The sequence below is a fragment of the Symphalangus syndactylus genome, chromosome 18, assembly GCF_028878055.3.
Source record: "Symphalangus syndactylus isolate Jambi chromosome 18, NHGRI_mSymSyn1-v2.1_pri, whole genome shotgun sequence".
NCBI lineage: Eukaryota > Metazoa > Chordata > Mammalia > Primates > Hylobatidae > Symphalangus > Symphalangus syndactylus.
The window spans coordinates 19239656-19256801 of NC_072440.2; the positions used below are offsets into that span (position 1 = coordinate 19239656).

At 41.0% G+C, this 17146-nt stretch overlaps 1 protein-coding gene across 6 annotated transcripts in view; it reads left to right on the top strand.

The window, feature by feature from the left end:
- Positions 1–17146, top strand: part of MRTFA (myocardin related transcription factor A) — a 232145-nt gene that overhangs the window by 93812 nt on the left and 121187 nt on the right. Inside the window, exon 1 of one of the 6 annotated variants that reach the window (XM_055252756.2) lies at positions 8659–8962. The exons of 4 other annotated variants lie outside the window; for them this stretch is intronic. In XM_055252756.2, the coding sequence (XP_055108731.1) occupies positions 8917–8962 (46 nt within the window). In that variant the 5' untranslated portion in view covers positions 8659–8916. Of the gene's footprint in view, positions 1–8658; positions 8963–17146 lie in introns of those variants that run through there. One more of the 6 variants, XM_063622898.1, reaches the window with a different exon arrangement.

Genomic DNA, 17146 nt, shown 5'->3' on the forward strand with positions numbered 1-17146 from the left:
CCCATGCTGGCCCTGGCCTGTATTTCCTCTTTTGTGAAGTGGCAAGTTAAGTCTTTCGCCTACTCTTTCTATTGTATTGGTTTTTTCTTTAATAAGAGTTCTTTAAATATCCGGAATACTACTAGTTTGTTGTTGCTTAAGTGTATTGCAGACATCTTTCCCCACTTTGGGGTTTGTCTTTTTCTTTCTCTTTATCCTGTCTTTTGATTAAGAATCTCTAAATTTAGCTGGGCGTAGTGTCTCATGCCTATAATCCCAGTGCTTTGGGAGGCCAAGGCGGGAGGATGGCTTGAGGCCAAGAGTTCAAGACCAACCTAGGCAACATAGCAAGACCCCCTCTCTCAAAAAAATGAGCCGGGCACGGTGGTTCATGCCTGTAGTCCCACCTACTCAGGAGGCTGAGGCAGAAGGATCGCTTGAGCCCAGGAATTCAAGGTTACAATGAACTATAATCATGCCACTCTACTGTAACCTGGGTGACAGAGCAAGACCCCATCTCAAAACAAACAAAACACAAAAATAATTTCTAAATTTAATGTAATTTATATGAGTCTTTTATAGTTTGTGAGTTTTCTGCCTTGTGTTTCTGGAAATAATTTTTCATATGGGAATAAGGTAAGACACAAGTTAATGTTTTTTTCAAGTGGATTCCCGTTTATTGAAAATACTCTTCTTTCCTCACTAATCAACAGAGCTACCTTTTTCATATATCAAGGACTTAGCTATGTGGGTATGTTTCTGAGCTTGCTATTTGGTTCCATTGGGCTATTTGTGTATTCCTGCCCTCACAGTTTTAATTATGATAACTGTAATAAGTCCTGTTGTATGGGAGAAGTAAGTCTTCCCACCTTGTTCTTGTTCAGGAGTTTCATTCTTGTCTGTTCTTGGTCCTTTGCATTTCCATATGAAATTACTCTGGGATTTTGATTGGAATTGCATTGCATCTATGAACCAATTTAGGAAGAACTGATATTTTTAGAATATTATACTGTAAATATGTGTTTTCCCCATTTATTTAGATCTTTTGTAAGGTCTCCCAATGGGTTTTTAAAATTTTTCTCTGTGATGATCTTACACATCTTTAGTTAGATTTGTTTTTAGACACTTTGTGTGTTTTAATGCGATTGTAAATGTTACCTTTTACAAAAATTTTATTTTCTAAATGTTGCTGATCTCAAATATTGTTCTGAGAGATGTAAAGGTGCAGTTGTGTGTGTGTCTGTAATCTGAGGTGCTGGATAGGATTGGAAGAGCTATGTAAAGGAAAGTAAGCAGGAAAATGGGAGTGAAAAGGGCCTTTCCTCTTTCACAGTGGTTTTTCTCCTCCTTTATGTAAGATTTAAGAAGTACCCATTTGTTTTCACATGTGCAGCCTGTGGAATAAAGGACAGATCATGTATTTTTTTCTGTAAGGGTACGAACTATATCCTTTCATGCCACAATGTTGCACAAGAGGTTCTAATTAATTGCTGGGAGAAGTAAAAATTTTGAGTGGGCAGTTTCTGATCCAAATTACGGTATTTCTTGGGGAAAGGAAAGAGATTTGTTAATTATATTCCTCAGAAAGCCTGGTTTTCAAGGATTTTCTAGATTAGGTCGCCCAGTTGAAAATCCTCCAATCTTAGGCATGTCAATTGATTAAATGATTCTGTTTATAATGTGACTTAGAGAATTTCATAACCTACTTCATTCCAGTACTTAGAGATAATCAATTTCTCATTCTTACTTATTCATCACGTGTTATGCTGGGCCCCTGGAGAATAGATACCAGATAGAGTTCCTGCTCCAACACAAAACAAAACAAAAACAAAAGCTCAAATTCTAATGGATCTCATCTCCCAGAGAAAATCACTGTTAGCATATGGTTTATATTCCTCTAGTGTTCTTGCAAATGTATGTTTTTAAAATAACTGAGCTAATACTACAGACCCAATTCTGTGTCCTGCTTTTTTCATATTACTGAAATATTTTTATAAGTAGCCTTTTTTAACGGGGTACATAACATTCTGTTCTGTGCCATCATTTATTTGCTTTCTCCTTAGCTGGACAATTGAATCATTTTCTGTTTTTCACACTTACATTAATATTTGGATAAATCTTTTAAAATGTTTTTTGCATTTCAGATTATTTCCTTAGAAGTGGAAATATTGGCTTAAATAATTTGACCATTTTAATGTTGGAAAAACTATTCTGTGATTATTAAGATCTTAGCACTTAGCACTGTGTGCTAAGTATTGGAGAGAGAGTAATGAACAAGACAGATAAAGTTCTTATTGTCATGGAACTTCTATAGTTCCATGAAAGAAAAAGACTCAACAAAGAGTTAGATGAGCTAATTCATAGTTACAAGCTTTAGTAATTGCTTTTTAAAAAAACAAAGACGCCGGGCGCTGTGGCTCACGCTTGTAATCCCAGCACTTTGGGAGGCCGAGGCGGGCGAATCACGAGGTCAGGAGATCGAGACCACGGTGAAACCCCGTCTCTACTAAAAATACAAAAAATTAGCCGGGCGTGGTGGTGGGCACCTGTAGTCCCAGCTACTCGGAGAGGCTGAGGCAGGGGAATAGCGTGAACCTGGGAGGCGGAGCTTGCAGTGAGCCGAGATTGCGCCACTGCACTCCAGCCTGGGCGACAGAGCGAGACTCCTTCTCAAAAATAAAAAATAAATAAAAAATAAAAAAAATAAAAAAACAAAGACACAAGATATTATAACAGAATAACAGATCTAATAGTGAGGGTTTTAATGTAGGGAAGGCTTCTTTGAGGAAGAGACGTTTAAGCAGAGATCCAAAGCATAAGTAGTGGTTTGACAAATGAAAGAAGTAATAGCATGTGTGAAGACAGGGGTAGGGAGTGGGAGGAGAAATCAGGAGGAGGAGGAGGAGGCAGAGGTTATTGGGGAAAATTGTCACAAAGGAACTGGAAGAGTACCAGTATATTAGTGGAGGGAGTTTGAGAGGAAGTGATGTGAAATGCGTACTTTATTTCAGACATAAAGTATGAATGAGCCATGATCGTGCCACTGCACTGCAGCCTGGGCAACAGAGTGAGACCCTGTCTTAAAATAAATAAATAAAAATCTTTAAAAAGTGAGCTTAAAATATAGCCATCACCTAGGCTGGGCGCGGTGGGTCACGCCTGTAATCCCAGCTCTTTGGGAGGCCGAGGCAGGCTGATTATGAGGTCAGGAGTTCGAGACCATCCTGGCCAACATGGTGAAACCCTGTCTCTACTAAAAATACAAAAATTTAGCCGGGCGTGGTGGCAGGAGGCTGTAATCCCAGCTACTTGGGAGGTTGAGGCAGGAGAATCGCTTGAACCTGGGAGGAGGAGATTACAGTGAGCCGAGACCGCCACTGCACTCCAGCCTGGGCAACAGAGCAAGACTCTGTCTCAAAAAGAAAAAAAAAAAAAAATATATATATATATATATACACACACACACACACACACACACACACACACACACACACACAGCCATCATCTATCTTGGGTCTAAGGAATAACATACCTGTGGTAATGTGTGATCCTCCCAGGTTTGCAGGTCTTGACTCAGTACTTCATCAGCAGTAGGTTGTGGTCACAGGAAATGGAAGCTACCTCAGGACCTGTAGCAACTTGCCTGCATGCTGGGTTATGTTATCTTTTGAGTGGTGCCCAATACGAGGTGTCTAGGGGAAAGTCTTAACTGGTTGGAGCCCATGACAGTTGGGTACGATGACTAGATTTTTTGTAGAGCTGAGCCTCAATAAACTCACGCACACACTTGTGAGAACTCAAATCAGAAATGGGCACAGGAACTGGATTACGTTTCTGTGCTCTGAAATCCCCCAGAGTTCATAAAAATACATTTGTTGCTTTTGTGTATACATGTCTAAATTACATTTTATTATGGAAATTGATATTAGTGAAATTGACAGCTTTCTATGGTTAATTATCCTGTAGGTGAGCCAAGGTTCTCTGTCTTTCTGATTTCTCTTATTCATTCCCTATAATTTCAGCATTTTCATTCTCATTAAGACTTAATATTCCTGAGGGTATTATTGTGAATGTCTTTGTTTATGTTAACTCCATACTTCAATACTTTATGTAGTTTTCTAAGTAATAACACCTTCAGTATGTGTTTTAATGAAAATTTTAGCAGAGCACCTGCCCTTTCTGGGTAATTATTTTTTTTGTTATGAACTTTTCTTATACATTTGAGTTTCTGTGATAAATAAGGGCTTTTCATTCCACTTGGCACACATTTATGAATGCTGTCATATATGCCAGACACCGAGCAAGATTTGAGAATGCAGAGGAATTTTTTGTTTGTATGTTTTTTTTTTTTTTTTTTTTTTTGAGACAGAGTCTTACTCTGTCACCCAGGCTGGAGTGCAGTGGTACCGTCTCAGCTCACTGCAACCTTAACCTCACGCATTCAAGCAATTCTGCCTCAGCCTCCCAAGTAGCTTGGATTACAGGCATGTGCCACCATGGCTGGCTAATTTTTGTATTTATAGTAGGGATGGGGTTTCACCATGTTGGTCAGGCTAGACTCGAACCCCTGATCCACCCACCTCAGCCTCTCAAAGTGCTGGAATTACAGGTGTGAGTCACTGTGCCACCTGGCTAGAATTAAGCCACGCGGTAAAGAACAATAATGGAGGTAGGCGCAGGTGCTGGGGGAGCCTAAAGGAGGGGTAGTTAGCATATCCATGGAGGCTGTGAGACAGGTAGGGAGAGTGCCAGGGATCAGAGAAGGCTTTATGGAGAAGGCAGCACCTTAAATTGAATTTTCAAAGAGAAATAACAATCAGTTGGTAACAAGGATGGTTTTTAGTAGAAACAAGGCCGAAGAGAAGGAGCACAATGCTCAAGTACACACTACCACCTGTGAAATACTTCTGTCAAAAACTTTAACCTGGGCTGGGTGCGGTGGCTCACATCTGTAATCCTGCCACTTTGGGAGGCTGAGGCGGGAGGATTGCCTGAGCCCAGGATTTCAAGAGCAGCCTGGGCAACATGATGACACCCCCCATCTCTACAGAAATTTTAAATATTAGCTGAGTATGGTGGCCTGTACCTGCAGTCCCAGCTGCTTGGGAGGCTGAGATGGGGGCGGATCGTTTGAGCCTGGCAGGTCGAGGCTGCAGTGAGCCGAGACCACTCCACTGCACTGCAGTCTGGGCAACAGAGTGAGACCGTGTCTGGAAAACAAAAAAAAATAGAGATAACTGTGAAAATTTGAACACTGATTGTTTAACTGATATTAAGGAGTTTATAAAATTTAAGTGTGAAAATATTATAGTTACGTTACGAAAATAGTTGTTGTCGGCCGGGCGTGGTGGCTCGTGCCTGTAATCCCGGCACTTTGGGAGGCCAAGGCAGGCGGATCATGAGGTCAAGAGATCGAGACCATCCTGGCCAACATGGTGAAACCCCGTCTCTATTAAAAATACAGAAATTAGCCAGGCGTGGTGTTGTGTGCCTGTAATCCCAGTTACTTGGGAGGCTGAGGCAGGAGAATCGCTTGAACCCGGGAGGCAGAGGTTGCAGTGAGCTGAGATCGTACCACTGCACTCCAGCCTGGCTACAGAGAAAGACTTGTCTCAAACAAAAAAATACAAATTTAGCCGGGCATGGTGGTGGGTGCCTGTAGTCCAGCTACTTGGGAGGCTAAGGCAAGAGAATCGCTTGAACCCAGGAGGCGGAGGTTGCAGTGAGCTGAGATTGTGCCACTGCACTCCAGCCTGAGCAAGATTCTGTCTCAAAAAAAAATTGTTAATAACCACCAAAACTGTTAAACAATTTAAAACTAGGCTGGGTGCAGTGACTTATGCCTGGATTCCCAACATGTTGGGAGGCCAAGTCTGGTGGATCACTTGAGGCAAGGAGTTCAAGACCAGCCTGGGCCAACATGGTGAAACCCCATCTCAACTAAAAATATATATAAAAATTAGCCAGGTGTGGTGGTGGGTGACTGTAATCCCAGCTACTTGGGAGGCTGAGGTATAAGAATCACTTGAACCTGGGAGGCGGAGGTTGCAGCGAGCGGAGATTGTGCCACTGTGTTCCAGCCTGAGTGGCAGAGTGAGACTTTTGTCTCAAAAAAAAAAAAAAAAAAAAAAAGGCTATGTATCCTGCAGTATAATGTCCCTTTAGAGTGAATTAATATAGACTGTAGATCATATCAAATTTGTGTTGATTAGCTTGTTAGGATTAGAAGCAAAGCTTTTGTTCTATTGGAAATTAAGATCATTATCTCTCATTTCCTTGGTGCTATTAACTTGAAGTCATCTTCATTTGTGCAGAGCCCTTGTTAAAGTTTACTTTAGTTCTTTTTCTATGAAGTGTTACTAATTTGCACAAAAAATAATGGAACTGAAGCTTTCACAGGGGTTCAGACTTTTAGAATTGTGAAATTTGTTTTAAAGTCTGTTTTCACAATGAATGTTGCTGTGCTAATACTCTTAAGAGTAAATGCAGAATCTTAGCAATTGGGAAAGATTACATTGCTTCTTGTTTTATTTTTTAAAGATTACTGTTTAAAAAATTGTTTTTCTTTTTTTAGCTCTTTTTACCTCAAAGTGCCAATGAGATAGTGGGTGTGGAATTGCTAAGAAAAAGTCAAATCAACTGAGATGTTATGTTTGTTATTCCTATCGCATGACTCTCAATATCTCCTGTGGTGCTGGAGTATTGACACTGTGGCATTACATGCTCTCTTATATGGCGAACAGTTTTGGCAGGAGGGAGACAGCCAGCCCTCTGCCCTTCCTACCATCTTCTGTGCAGGAATCTTAAAGTTTGTATTTATTTTCCTGTAAATACCGAACTGTGAAAACTTGTTTCCTTTGAAAACCCTCATTACTAGAGAGACAAAGTAAATTTAACAAAGACCAGGTGTGGTGGTTCAAGCCTGTAATCCCAACACTTTGGGTAGCTGAGGCAGGGGGATCACTTGAGCTTAGGAGTTCGAGACCAGCCTGGGCAACATGGTGAAACCCCATCTTTACTAAAAATACAAAAGTTAGCCGGGTGTGGTGGCATGTGCCTGTAGTCCCAGCTACTTGGGAGGCTGAGGTGGGAGGATCACTTGAGCTTGGGAGGTTGAGGCAGCAGTGAGCCGAGATCATGCCATTGTACTCAGTCTGGGGGACGGGGGACAGAGTGAGACCTAGTCTCAAAAAAAAAAAAAGAAAAGAAAAAACCTCTCACACAACAAATTATACAGCCCACATAAGGACCAAGGAATGACTCAGTCTTCTCAACGTTTTAGGGATGCTTTTCCCTTAGTTGCTAACCTTTGACCAGACTGTCATGTAGACTCAAAGTTGAAATTTACCCGTTTTTCGTAAGTCAGTTTGAGAATTTGGTTGCCAGAAGGGGCCCGTGAGATGCTTCTGCCTTCCCAGAGCAGCATTTAGCCCACACTGGCTGCTACTCATTGCCTGTTGAGTCATTCCCACAGTTCTATATAGAGCTTTTCTGGCTTTTCTTTTAAACATGATGTTCTTGGAGTGAGAAAGGAAGGAAGTTTTTCTCTCTTGTGCTGAGTCTCCCTCACCCCAAATCTGCATTGCTTCTCTTTACTAATAACAAAATATTGCCCTCAGTCATTCTGAGACTATTTCTGTCTTTAAGGTCTCTTAGTGCTTTTATTTACCATTTGTTTACTATGTAAGCATTAAGGTATACGCTGGGCTATTGGCAGCAGCCAGCCTTCACATACAGGCTGATAGTTAACCAGAAAGTTTGAAGAATTCTAGATAAACACACCAAACATGGATTCTTAGTTTCCAACTTTTAAAAAGTCAATCAGATAGACTGAAAGTAATCTTAATATCATTATTATGAATATCAGTTAATGAAAGGTGCTGTGGGGAGTGGTGGCTCATGCCTGTAATCCCAGCACTTTGTGAGGCTAAGGTGGGCAGATTGCTTGAGCCTAGGAGTTTGAGACCAGCTACTCAGGAGGCTGAGGTGGGAGGAGCGCTTGAGCCTGGGAGGTCAAGGTTGCAGTAAGCCATGTTTGCACCGCTGCATTCCAGTCTGGGCAACAGAGTGAGACTCTGTCTCAAACATACAAAAAAAGTAAATAAAATCAAATAACATCAGTATGCTGTCTATTCACAGACCGTATATCTAATATAGGCACAAGTAAGAGGCTCTTTTAGGGGACTGACAGATCTGAAAGACAGATTATAGCTCTGGAATGTATTCAGATGACTTTTTGAAACAGATATTTTAATTGGAGTGGGGGTGGAGAAATAGTTGAGCTTCTGTAGTTAAATGTTCAACTTCCTTAGCCTGTTATCTATAAATACCACAGATAAAAAAAGCCGTTGGAATTCTTTTTCAGAAAATTTATGCAGCTTACATTTTGTATATATGTGTTTATATGTGTTTAATCTTCTTCCCCACCTCTCATCAATGGGTCAGTAATTGGACTGCTTCTTTCATGAGCTTGAGTTGTTTGGATTGTGTTTAATCTGTTCCACTAAACTGCATTAACAGCAGTCTCTTATAGTAGGATTTTGAACAAAACCTCATCTTCTGTTCTTACAAAGAGAGGAAAAAAGCAGTTGATCTTTTCTCTGAAAGTCTCTTTATACATGTCTCTCCCTTCCCCCAGAGACAAATAGCAAGGGGAGGAGCTTGCTCACTCTTCTAACCACACTTTAGTATGTCTTAACTGGAGAGCTTTTTGGTTTCCTCTCGGCAGTAATTCAAATCTGTGTCATCTTGACTCGCCTGAAGGGTGGATAAATTGGTGACTGCACTGAGAAGGGGATATTCTCACAGTCTGATTTGAGCATAAGGCATCAGATTGAATTTGTGAAAGCTTTCCATAGCCTTTCAAGACAGCTTTTCTCCTGTGACTTTGACTTTCTTCATTATATTTGTGGATTTTTGTTTCTGGAAGAATCCGTCATGACTCTACTGGAGCCTGAGATGTTAATGATGGCAGTACAGTCAGGTAATTCCCATAAATCCTAATTTCCTAACTTGCTAATAATTTCCTACAAATCTTATTTGCCATAGGCTTCTTTAAAAAAAATTGGTCATATTTGTACTAGGAGTGGACAGAAATGGGGAGGAAGAAATGTACTGCATTTTCAGTTTTTTATTAATTTTTCTCTCGTTGCAAATTCTAGTTATTCTGACAGCTTTGAATTAGATGCTTACTGGTTTTAAGACTATTCAGTTGAGGAGACCTATTTGAGAAAAAAACTGTTTGTCTTTAATCAAGTGTTGTATTGTCTGTGGCACTGTTTTAAATGAAAGACAATTAAATTGCTTTGCTGTTTTATACATTGTTGTCTTTAATCACTAGTCTAGACTCTATGTTTTTATGAAAGCATCTTTAAATTTTTTTTCTTAGCTGTTCTTTTCTCGTTTGTGGTATAACCTTTCTGTACTATCTTTTGGTTCTGTGGAAATGTCCTTAATAACACATAGGATTAGGACTAAATTTTGGAGATGGGTAAGTTTGAGCAGAGTCAGTCAACATAAGGCAGGATTTTTGAAATTTTATCTCTAAAAACAGTTTTCCAATCAGAGTTTTTAAAACCCTTTTAAAAATATAGTTAGTTTTCAATCGTTTCTTTTACTTTTAGTGTTTTTACACTTGGAGTCAGATATCTAAAAATAGGGAATGTTCTTTTGCTATTTTTAGATCTCTCCTAAAATGTAATCTGTAGTGTTTTCTTGTTTCAGAGCATATCTTAAAAGATTCAGAGAAGTGGCATTTGGGGACCTCTTCCCCATCCACTGGCTTTCACTCAAAGGAAAATAAGACTTCTTGGTTCTGGCAGATACTGTCTCTGGCAGAACTGGTCTCACGGTTGTCCTTGGGGAGCATTTTAGGTAGTATGTTGAAAGACACAGATATACATCAGTTGAAGACAGGATCAGATGCTATCTAGTTAATAAAGCTTATGATCAGAGAAGGGGCAAAGAAGACAGATACCACTACCATTTTGTTCTTTCTGGTTTTACTAATATGACCATAATGAGTCATTTTTTATGCATATAGGCTATGTGTTTCAGGTTGCCTTTCCTTTTCCTCCTACAGATCAATTGAGCTTTGTGTTCTAAACAGGATAGTGTGCTTATCTGAATGTTTGCTGTCTGTCTTTGATGTAAAAGCTTCCAGTTAAACTAATTTGGATTTATTTATTTTTCCTGTCTATTCCAGTTCTCTGCTATGTGTGGGCAAGTGCCTATTTTATCTTGAGGGGTAGATTTTAGCATTTGAACTCTCTCTCTTTTTAAAATCATCTTGTTACTTACAGATCATCTCAGTCCAGTAACTTTTCTTTATAAAGGTTAAAAGATTGTTTGCTTTCTTCTCAGGTAGTCTCAGTGTTCTCAGCCTTAAGAGGGAAGGGGACATACTTAATATTTTCTTGTCTTGCCTGCTAAGAGCTGTTTTTCCTTCGGCATGTGTTGGGCAGGGCTAGCCACCCATCTGTTGGACCAGCTACTTCATAAAACTTTCAAAGGATGATAGTAGGTGAAATGAAATTGACAAGAGTGTTGGATGCAGGTAGAATGAAAGGTCTGCCATAGCATGTATGTGGACTTCTTTCTTTTGTTTATGTTCGTAAAAGTGGAGAGACTCTGGATATAGAAAGGAGTAATAGCAAACTGATATCTCCAGTACCTGTCTCCTATATGATCAAAAACATTAACAATGTGTTGGTTTTGTAAAATTGCTGTAGCCATTAGCTGGATTGTAACAGTAGTATGACAGCTATATAGTAAAATACTGTCTTTCTTTATGATAGGAAATGAAAAAGCATCTGTTATGAAGCCTCAGTGAACTAAAAGCCATTCTCTGAAAAGTCAAGACTTTTGGAATTTATCAGTAGATAAACATATGAGCCATAGATTTTCTAGCGATAGAATATTTTAACCTATATGAATATATGCTTTATAGGTGAGACTGCTATTTAATGAGAGTTTTTTTTTTTTTTTTTTGAGACGGAGTCTCGCTCTGTCGCCCAGGCTGGAGTGCAGTGGCGCGATCTCGGCTCACTGCAAGCTCCGCCTCCCGGGTTCACGCCATTCTCCTGCCTCAGCCTCTCCAAGTAGCTGGGACTACAGGCGCCTGCCACCACGCCCGGCTCATTTTTTGTATTTTTAGTAGAGACGGGGTTTCACCGTGGTCTCAATCTCCTGACCTCGTGATCCGCCCACCTCGGCCTCCCAAAGTGCTGGGATTACAAGCGTGAGCCACCGCGCCCGGCCTAATGAGAGTTTTAAAGTAACTAAACCTTGTTGATAGAATTCAGGATGGAAAGTTTTACCTTAAATAAAACTTCAGGATATTGAATATGATAGCAAAGTTCCAGGGTATGTTTTATATTTATGAACAATTTTCATTTGAATATTTGGAGCTTTGGGGTTTTGGTGAGACATGTTCATGTATGTTATATGCAAACTTTCAGGCCTGGCATGGTGGCTCACACCTGTAATCCCAACACTTCAGGAGGCTGAGGCAAGAGGATTGCTTAAGCTCAAGAGTTCAAGACCCCAACTCTACAAAAAATTTAAAAAAAAATAGCCAGTCATGGTGGTGCCCACCTGTAGTCAGAGCTACTTGGGAGGCTGAGGTGGGAGGATCGGCTGAGTCCAGGAGGTCAAGGCTGTAACAAGCTATGATCGTGCCATTCTACTCCAACCAGGGCGACAGAGCAAGATTCTGTCTCAAAAAATAAAATTAAACTTTCATCCTCCTCACTGCTGGTGGTCTCTTACTGGTCCTTTGGAACCAGCCAGATGTATTTGTCTTCCTAATTAGATTATTAGCTTATCAAGGGCAATATATTAATCTATATATTGGCTTCTGATACTGGCACATGGTACTTAGTAAGTATTTTTGAATGAATGAGAGTGATGAAATTTGGATTGTCATACTTTCCCTGATAAGTATAAACTTTTAAATCAAGATTTTATCGAAGTATTTTGAGATCTGTTCTTATATTAAGAAATGAATCTTCTACCCACCATCCTGTATTTTAGCCAATCCTTGTCCAAAGCAGATGTTGTTGAAAAATAGCTTTCAAAGTTGGAATTCTTCTGCATCTCAGAGTGTGCAGTATGCCATGTCTGTCTGTGATGTTTATTGCTGAATCTAAGTGTTCTAATCAAACCACAGTTAGAGCTTTTCTCACTACTATGGAAACATATCTGAATCATTTTGTTTAGATAATTAATGATCTAAGATGGACATTATGGGGCTGGGCGCAGTGGCGCATGCCTGTAATCCCAGCACTTTAGGAAGCCGAGGCAGGTGGATCATTTGAGGTCAGGAGTTCAAGACAAGCCTGGCCAACATGGTGAAACCCCATCTCTACTAAAAATACAGAAATTAGCCAGGTGTGGTGGTGCATGTCTGTAGTCCCAGCTACTTGGGGGGCTGAGGTAGGAGAATTGCTTGAACCTGGGAGGCAGAGGCTGCAGTGAGCTGAGATTGTGCCACTGCACTCCAGCCTGGGCGACAGAGCGAGACCCTGCCTCAAAAGAAAAACAAAAGCAACAACAACAAAACAAATAAGATGGACATTATGGAATTTCTGAAGCTAAGTCTTAGGGAATATTGGGGCATGGTACTGACTCTGGTTGTTTTAGAATGGAGAAATGCTAGGACTTGGCTCTTGACAGCTGATGTGTAAGGCTTTGACTAGACACGCCCTAAGGTGTATCCATCCAGTGCAGTCCTCTTAGTTATAACAACAGCAGGACAGAATTCACTTGTAGAGAAAACGATTGAGACAGTTCCTTAGGTATGCTTTGGTCCCATGACATAAACCTCATCTTAATGAAGCATAGTTAGGGAATCACTTTGTTTTTTCTCTCTGTGTCTTGTGCATGTATGTATGCACACCCACACATTTGTCCATGCACAGGATGTCTCTGGAAGGACCACAGAAGCTGGTAACAGTGGCTGCCTCAATAAAGGGGAATAGAGAACTGGGGGACTGGGGTAGAAGAGACTTTTTGTTATTATTATTAGAGTACTTCATAAATGCCAAAGAATATATAAAGTATTATAAGATTTGATTAATGCACACCTACTAACCAGCCTAAGAAATACAGCACAACCTATGCACTCGTTTTCTAAGTGTTCTGTTTGATTTATCCTTCAGAAAATGCTTTAATTTTAAACTGTGTACTTTAATATCTTTTTCGTTTTGTACCACATAAATGTTATCTATTTGAAAATATTTGTTTTATTACTAAAAATATTTCTTCAGCACTTTGGGAAGCTGAAGTGGGCAAATCACTTGAGGTCAGGAGTTCGAGACCAGCCTTGCCAACATGGTGAAACCCCATCTCTACTAAAAATACAAAAGTTAGCCGGGCGTGGTGGTGGGTGCCTGTAATTCCAGCTACTTGGGAAGCTGAGGCAGGGGAATCTCTTGAACCCGGAAGGTGGAGGTTGCAGTGAGCCGAGATCACACCACTGCACTCCAGCCAGGGTGACACAGCAAGATTCCATCTCAAAAAAATAAAAATAAAATATTTCTTCAGTCCATTTAGTCTCTCCTTCCTTGATATCTGTGTACTTAAAATTCCTGCATTTTTTTAACTTCTATTTCCCTAATCATTACAATTTGTCTCTGCATTGTATGTTTTAGAATAGTATGGGTCAAGAGGGGAGTGGCAATTAATAAAAATGAGGTTAAAAGGAAGTATCATAGGGCAGATTGTGGACAAATAAGTTTTGCCCTTTTTGATAGTATGTTAACTCTTGAAGGAAGGTGCCCCATTTGGGTTCACATCACTCAGAGATCTGCAGAACTGATGAAAAACTCCAGATTGCACTAGCAATACCTACTTTTTGGATCTCTTAATGCTCTAAATCTTTTGGCAAGGGCTACAATGGAAGAAGAAGAATTGTCTTGGAATACATTAACACTAACGATAGCTGATGAGCTTTTAAAAAATTGCAAAAAAAAAATCTCATAATGTTTTAAGAAAGTTTACAAATTTGTGTTGGGCCACATTCAAGCCATCCTAGGCTGCAGGATGGACAAGCTTGCTCTAAATATTAATGTGGCCTTTAAAAGAACATACTTTTTTTTTTTTTTTTTTTTTTTTTTGAAGCGGAGTTTCACTCTTTGTTGCCCAGTCTGGAGTGCAATGGCACGATCTCGGCTCACCACAACCTCCACACCCCGGGTTCAAGCGATTCTCTTGCTTCAGCCTCCTGAGTAGCTGGGATTACAGGCATGCACCACCATGCCCGGCTGATTTTGTATTTTTAGTAGAGATGGGGTTTCTCCATGTTGGTCAGGCTGGTCTCGAATTCCTGACCTCAGGTGATCCGCCTGCCTCTGCCTCCAAAAGTGCTGGGATTACAGGTGTGAGCCATGGCGCCTGGCCACTTTGTTTTATATTTAAGGGATTTTAGAGTTTGAGAGAAACCTTAGGTAGAAAATTCTTGCCCTCCACTTTAAGATGAGGAAATTTACCCATTTCAAAGAAACCATCAGAGGCCTCTAATATATGAGATTGTTTATAATTTTTCCCAAAGATCTTGGTTTTCTTTGGGCTTTTCCACTGCAGGATTCTGTCACTGCTCAGAATGACTCACATCTTAGGAGGTGGAGATAAAAACCAGTGCCTGGGTATTCACCTTCCACCCGCTGGGAAGTGGAGTCAGAATGCGAGAGGCCTCATAATTCTCCAGTGGACCTCCATCTTACCTTACTCTGTATTCCCTGGTCTTGGTGATCTCATACTTTAATGATGATCTCAGAAGTCAGGTAGGTAGACAGACAGCTGTTGTCATCAGTATTCTGGCTTACATCTTCCTGCCCCTTCTGTGACTCATTGATTTATCTGAAGTCCGCTTAGAGTTAGGACGCGGATCAAAGAAATTTGAATTAATTTGTCAGTCTGCATCTTTTTTTTCCTCCTTTTTGTTTCTTTTTGGATGAGGCAAGCTGTCAAGACCAAGAACTATAGTTTTAGCTTTATTAAAACAGTGCCAAATTAAATAAAGATGAGACTCATAAAGTCTTGTTTTTTTGGAACCTCACTTTTATGATTACCACATGCATTTTTTTTTTTTTTTTTTTTTTTTAAAGATGGAGTCTTGCTCTGTTGCTCAGGCTGGAGTGCAGTGGTGCGATCTCGGCTCACTGCAAGCTCCGCCTCTTGGGTTCACGCCATTCTTCTGCCTCAGCCTCCCAGGTAGCTGGGACTACAGGTGCCCGCCACCATGCCCGGCTAATTTTTTTTGTATTTTTAGTAGAGACGGGGTTTCACCGTGTTAGTCAGGATAGTCTCGATCTCCTGACTTCATGATCTGCCCACCTCGGCCTCCCAAAGTGCTGGGATTACAGACGTGAGCCACTGCGCCTGGCCCACATGCATTACTTTTTAAAAAGATTTTCTTTATAACAACAAGGAAAATAATGCTAAAAAACCACTCTGCCATCAATGACAAAAAAACCTCCACTTTCTTTGCCTTGCACTTGTCAAGCTAAAGGGCAGTATCAGGCTGAGCTCATGGTATCAGAGGTCTGGGGCATTAATCTCATGGCAAAGTTGCATAAATGGCTGATGGTGACAGTAGGGTGAGTATAGAGGGCCTAGAAAAGAGGAATATGTGACAACTACATAGTGCAAACAAACTCAGTAGTGAAATTTTTATAGTCTGTCATAATTTAAAAGTATTTTAGTGTGTGTGTGTGTGTGTATTTTTGTTTTTTTTTTTTTTTTTTTTTTTTTTTTGAGACGGAGTCTCGCTCTGTCACCCAGGCTGGAGTGCAGTGGTGCGATCTCGGCTCACTGCAAGCTCCGCCTCCCAGGTTCACGCCATTCTCCTGCCTCAGCCTCTCCGAGTAGCTGGGACTACAGGCACCCGCCACCACGCCCGGCTAATTTTTTGTATTTTTAGTAGAGACGGGGTTTCACCGTGGTCTCGATCTCCTGACCTCGTGATCCGCCCGCCTCGGCCTCCCAAAGTGCTGGGATTACAAGCGTGAGCCACCGCGCCCGGCATGTGTGTGTATTTTTGAAACAAGGTCTTGCTCTGTCACCTAGGGTAGAGTGCAGTAGTGCGATCATGGTTCACTGCAGACTCAACCTTCCTGGCTCAAGCAATCCTCCCATCTCTGTCTCCCGAGTAGCTGGACCACAGGTGTGTACCGCTGCACCCCAATATTTTTTTTTCTCCTCCCCTGCCCCAATAAGTTCTTTATTTTTTGTGGAAATAAGGTCTTGCTCTGTTGCCCAAGCTGGTCTCAAACTCCTGAGCTCAAGCAGTCCTCCCACCTCTGCCTCTCAAAGTGTTGGGATTACAGGTGTGAGCCACTGCTCATAAGCCCCTCAGCCTTATGTGTATTGTTTGATCTTCACAACAACTTTTTGCAGTGTCTGTATCTTCACAATTTACAGAGGAAACTGAGGCTCAAAAGCTTAAGGACATACAGTAAGAGATGGTACAGGTGTTTAATTCAGCTTTTTGAGTTTAAACACGATTACACGATCCATTTAAAATTAATCAGGTCATATCCCTCCTTACTCACAACCTGCTAGTAATTCTCATTCACTGAAAAAGCCACAGTCCTTATACTGGTCTACAAAGTCCCACATGAACTGCTTTGTAACTCTGATTTTATCTGCTTCTCTTCTCTCCCTTGCTTGTTTTATCCCAACCATATTGGCTTTGTTTGCTGTCCCTGAGCACCTTACCTCACATACCAGGGCTTTTGTACTTGTCATTCCTTCTATTTAGAGCACTTTTCCCTGAGTAGCCTCATGGCTTATTCCCGCATCACCTTGAGATTTTTGATCAAATGTTACTTTTGGGCCCGTTATGGTGGCTCACACCTATAATCCCAGCGCTTTGGGAGGCCGAGTGGGGAGGATCACTTGAAGCCAGGAGTTCAAGGCTAGTCGGGCATCATGGTGAGATGCTGTCTCTGTGAAACAACAACAACAACAAATTAGCCAGGCATGATGGCACGTGCCTGTAGTACCAGCTACACAGGAGGCTGAGTGGGGAGGATCAGTTGAGCCCAAGAATTTGAGGTGGCAGTGAGCTATGACAGTGCCACTGCACTCCAGCTGGGGTGACAGAGCAAGACCATGTCTCTTAAAACAACAAAAACAAAAACAAAAAAGTTACCTTTTTAGTTAG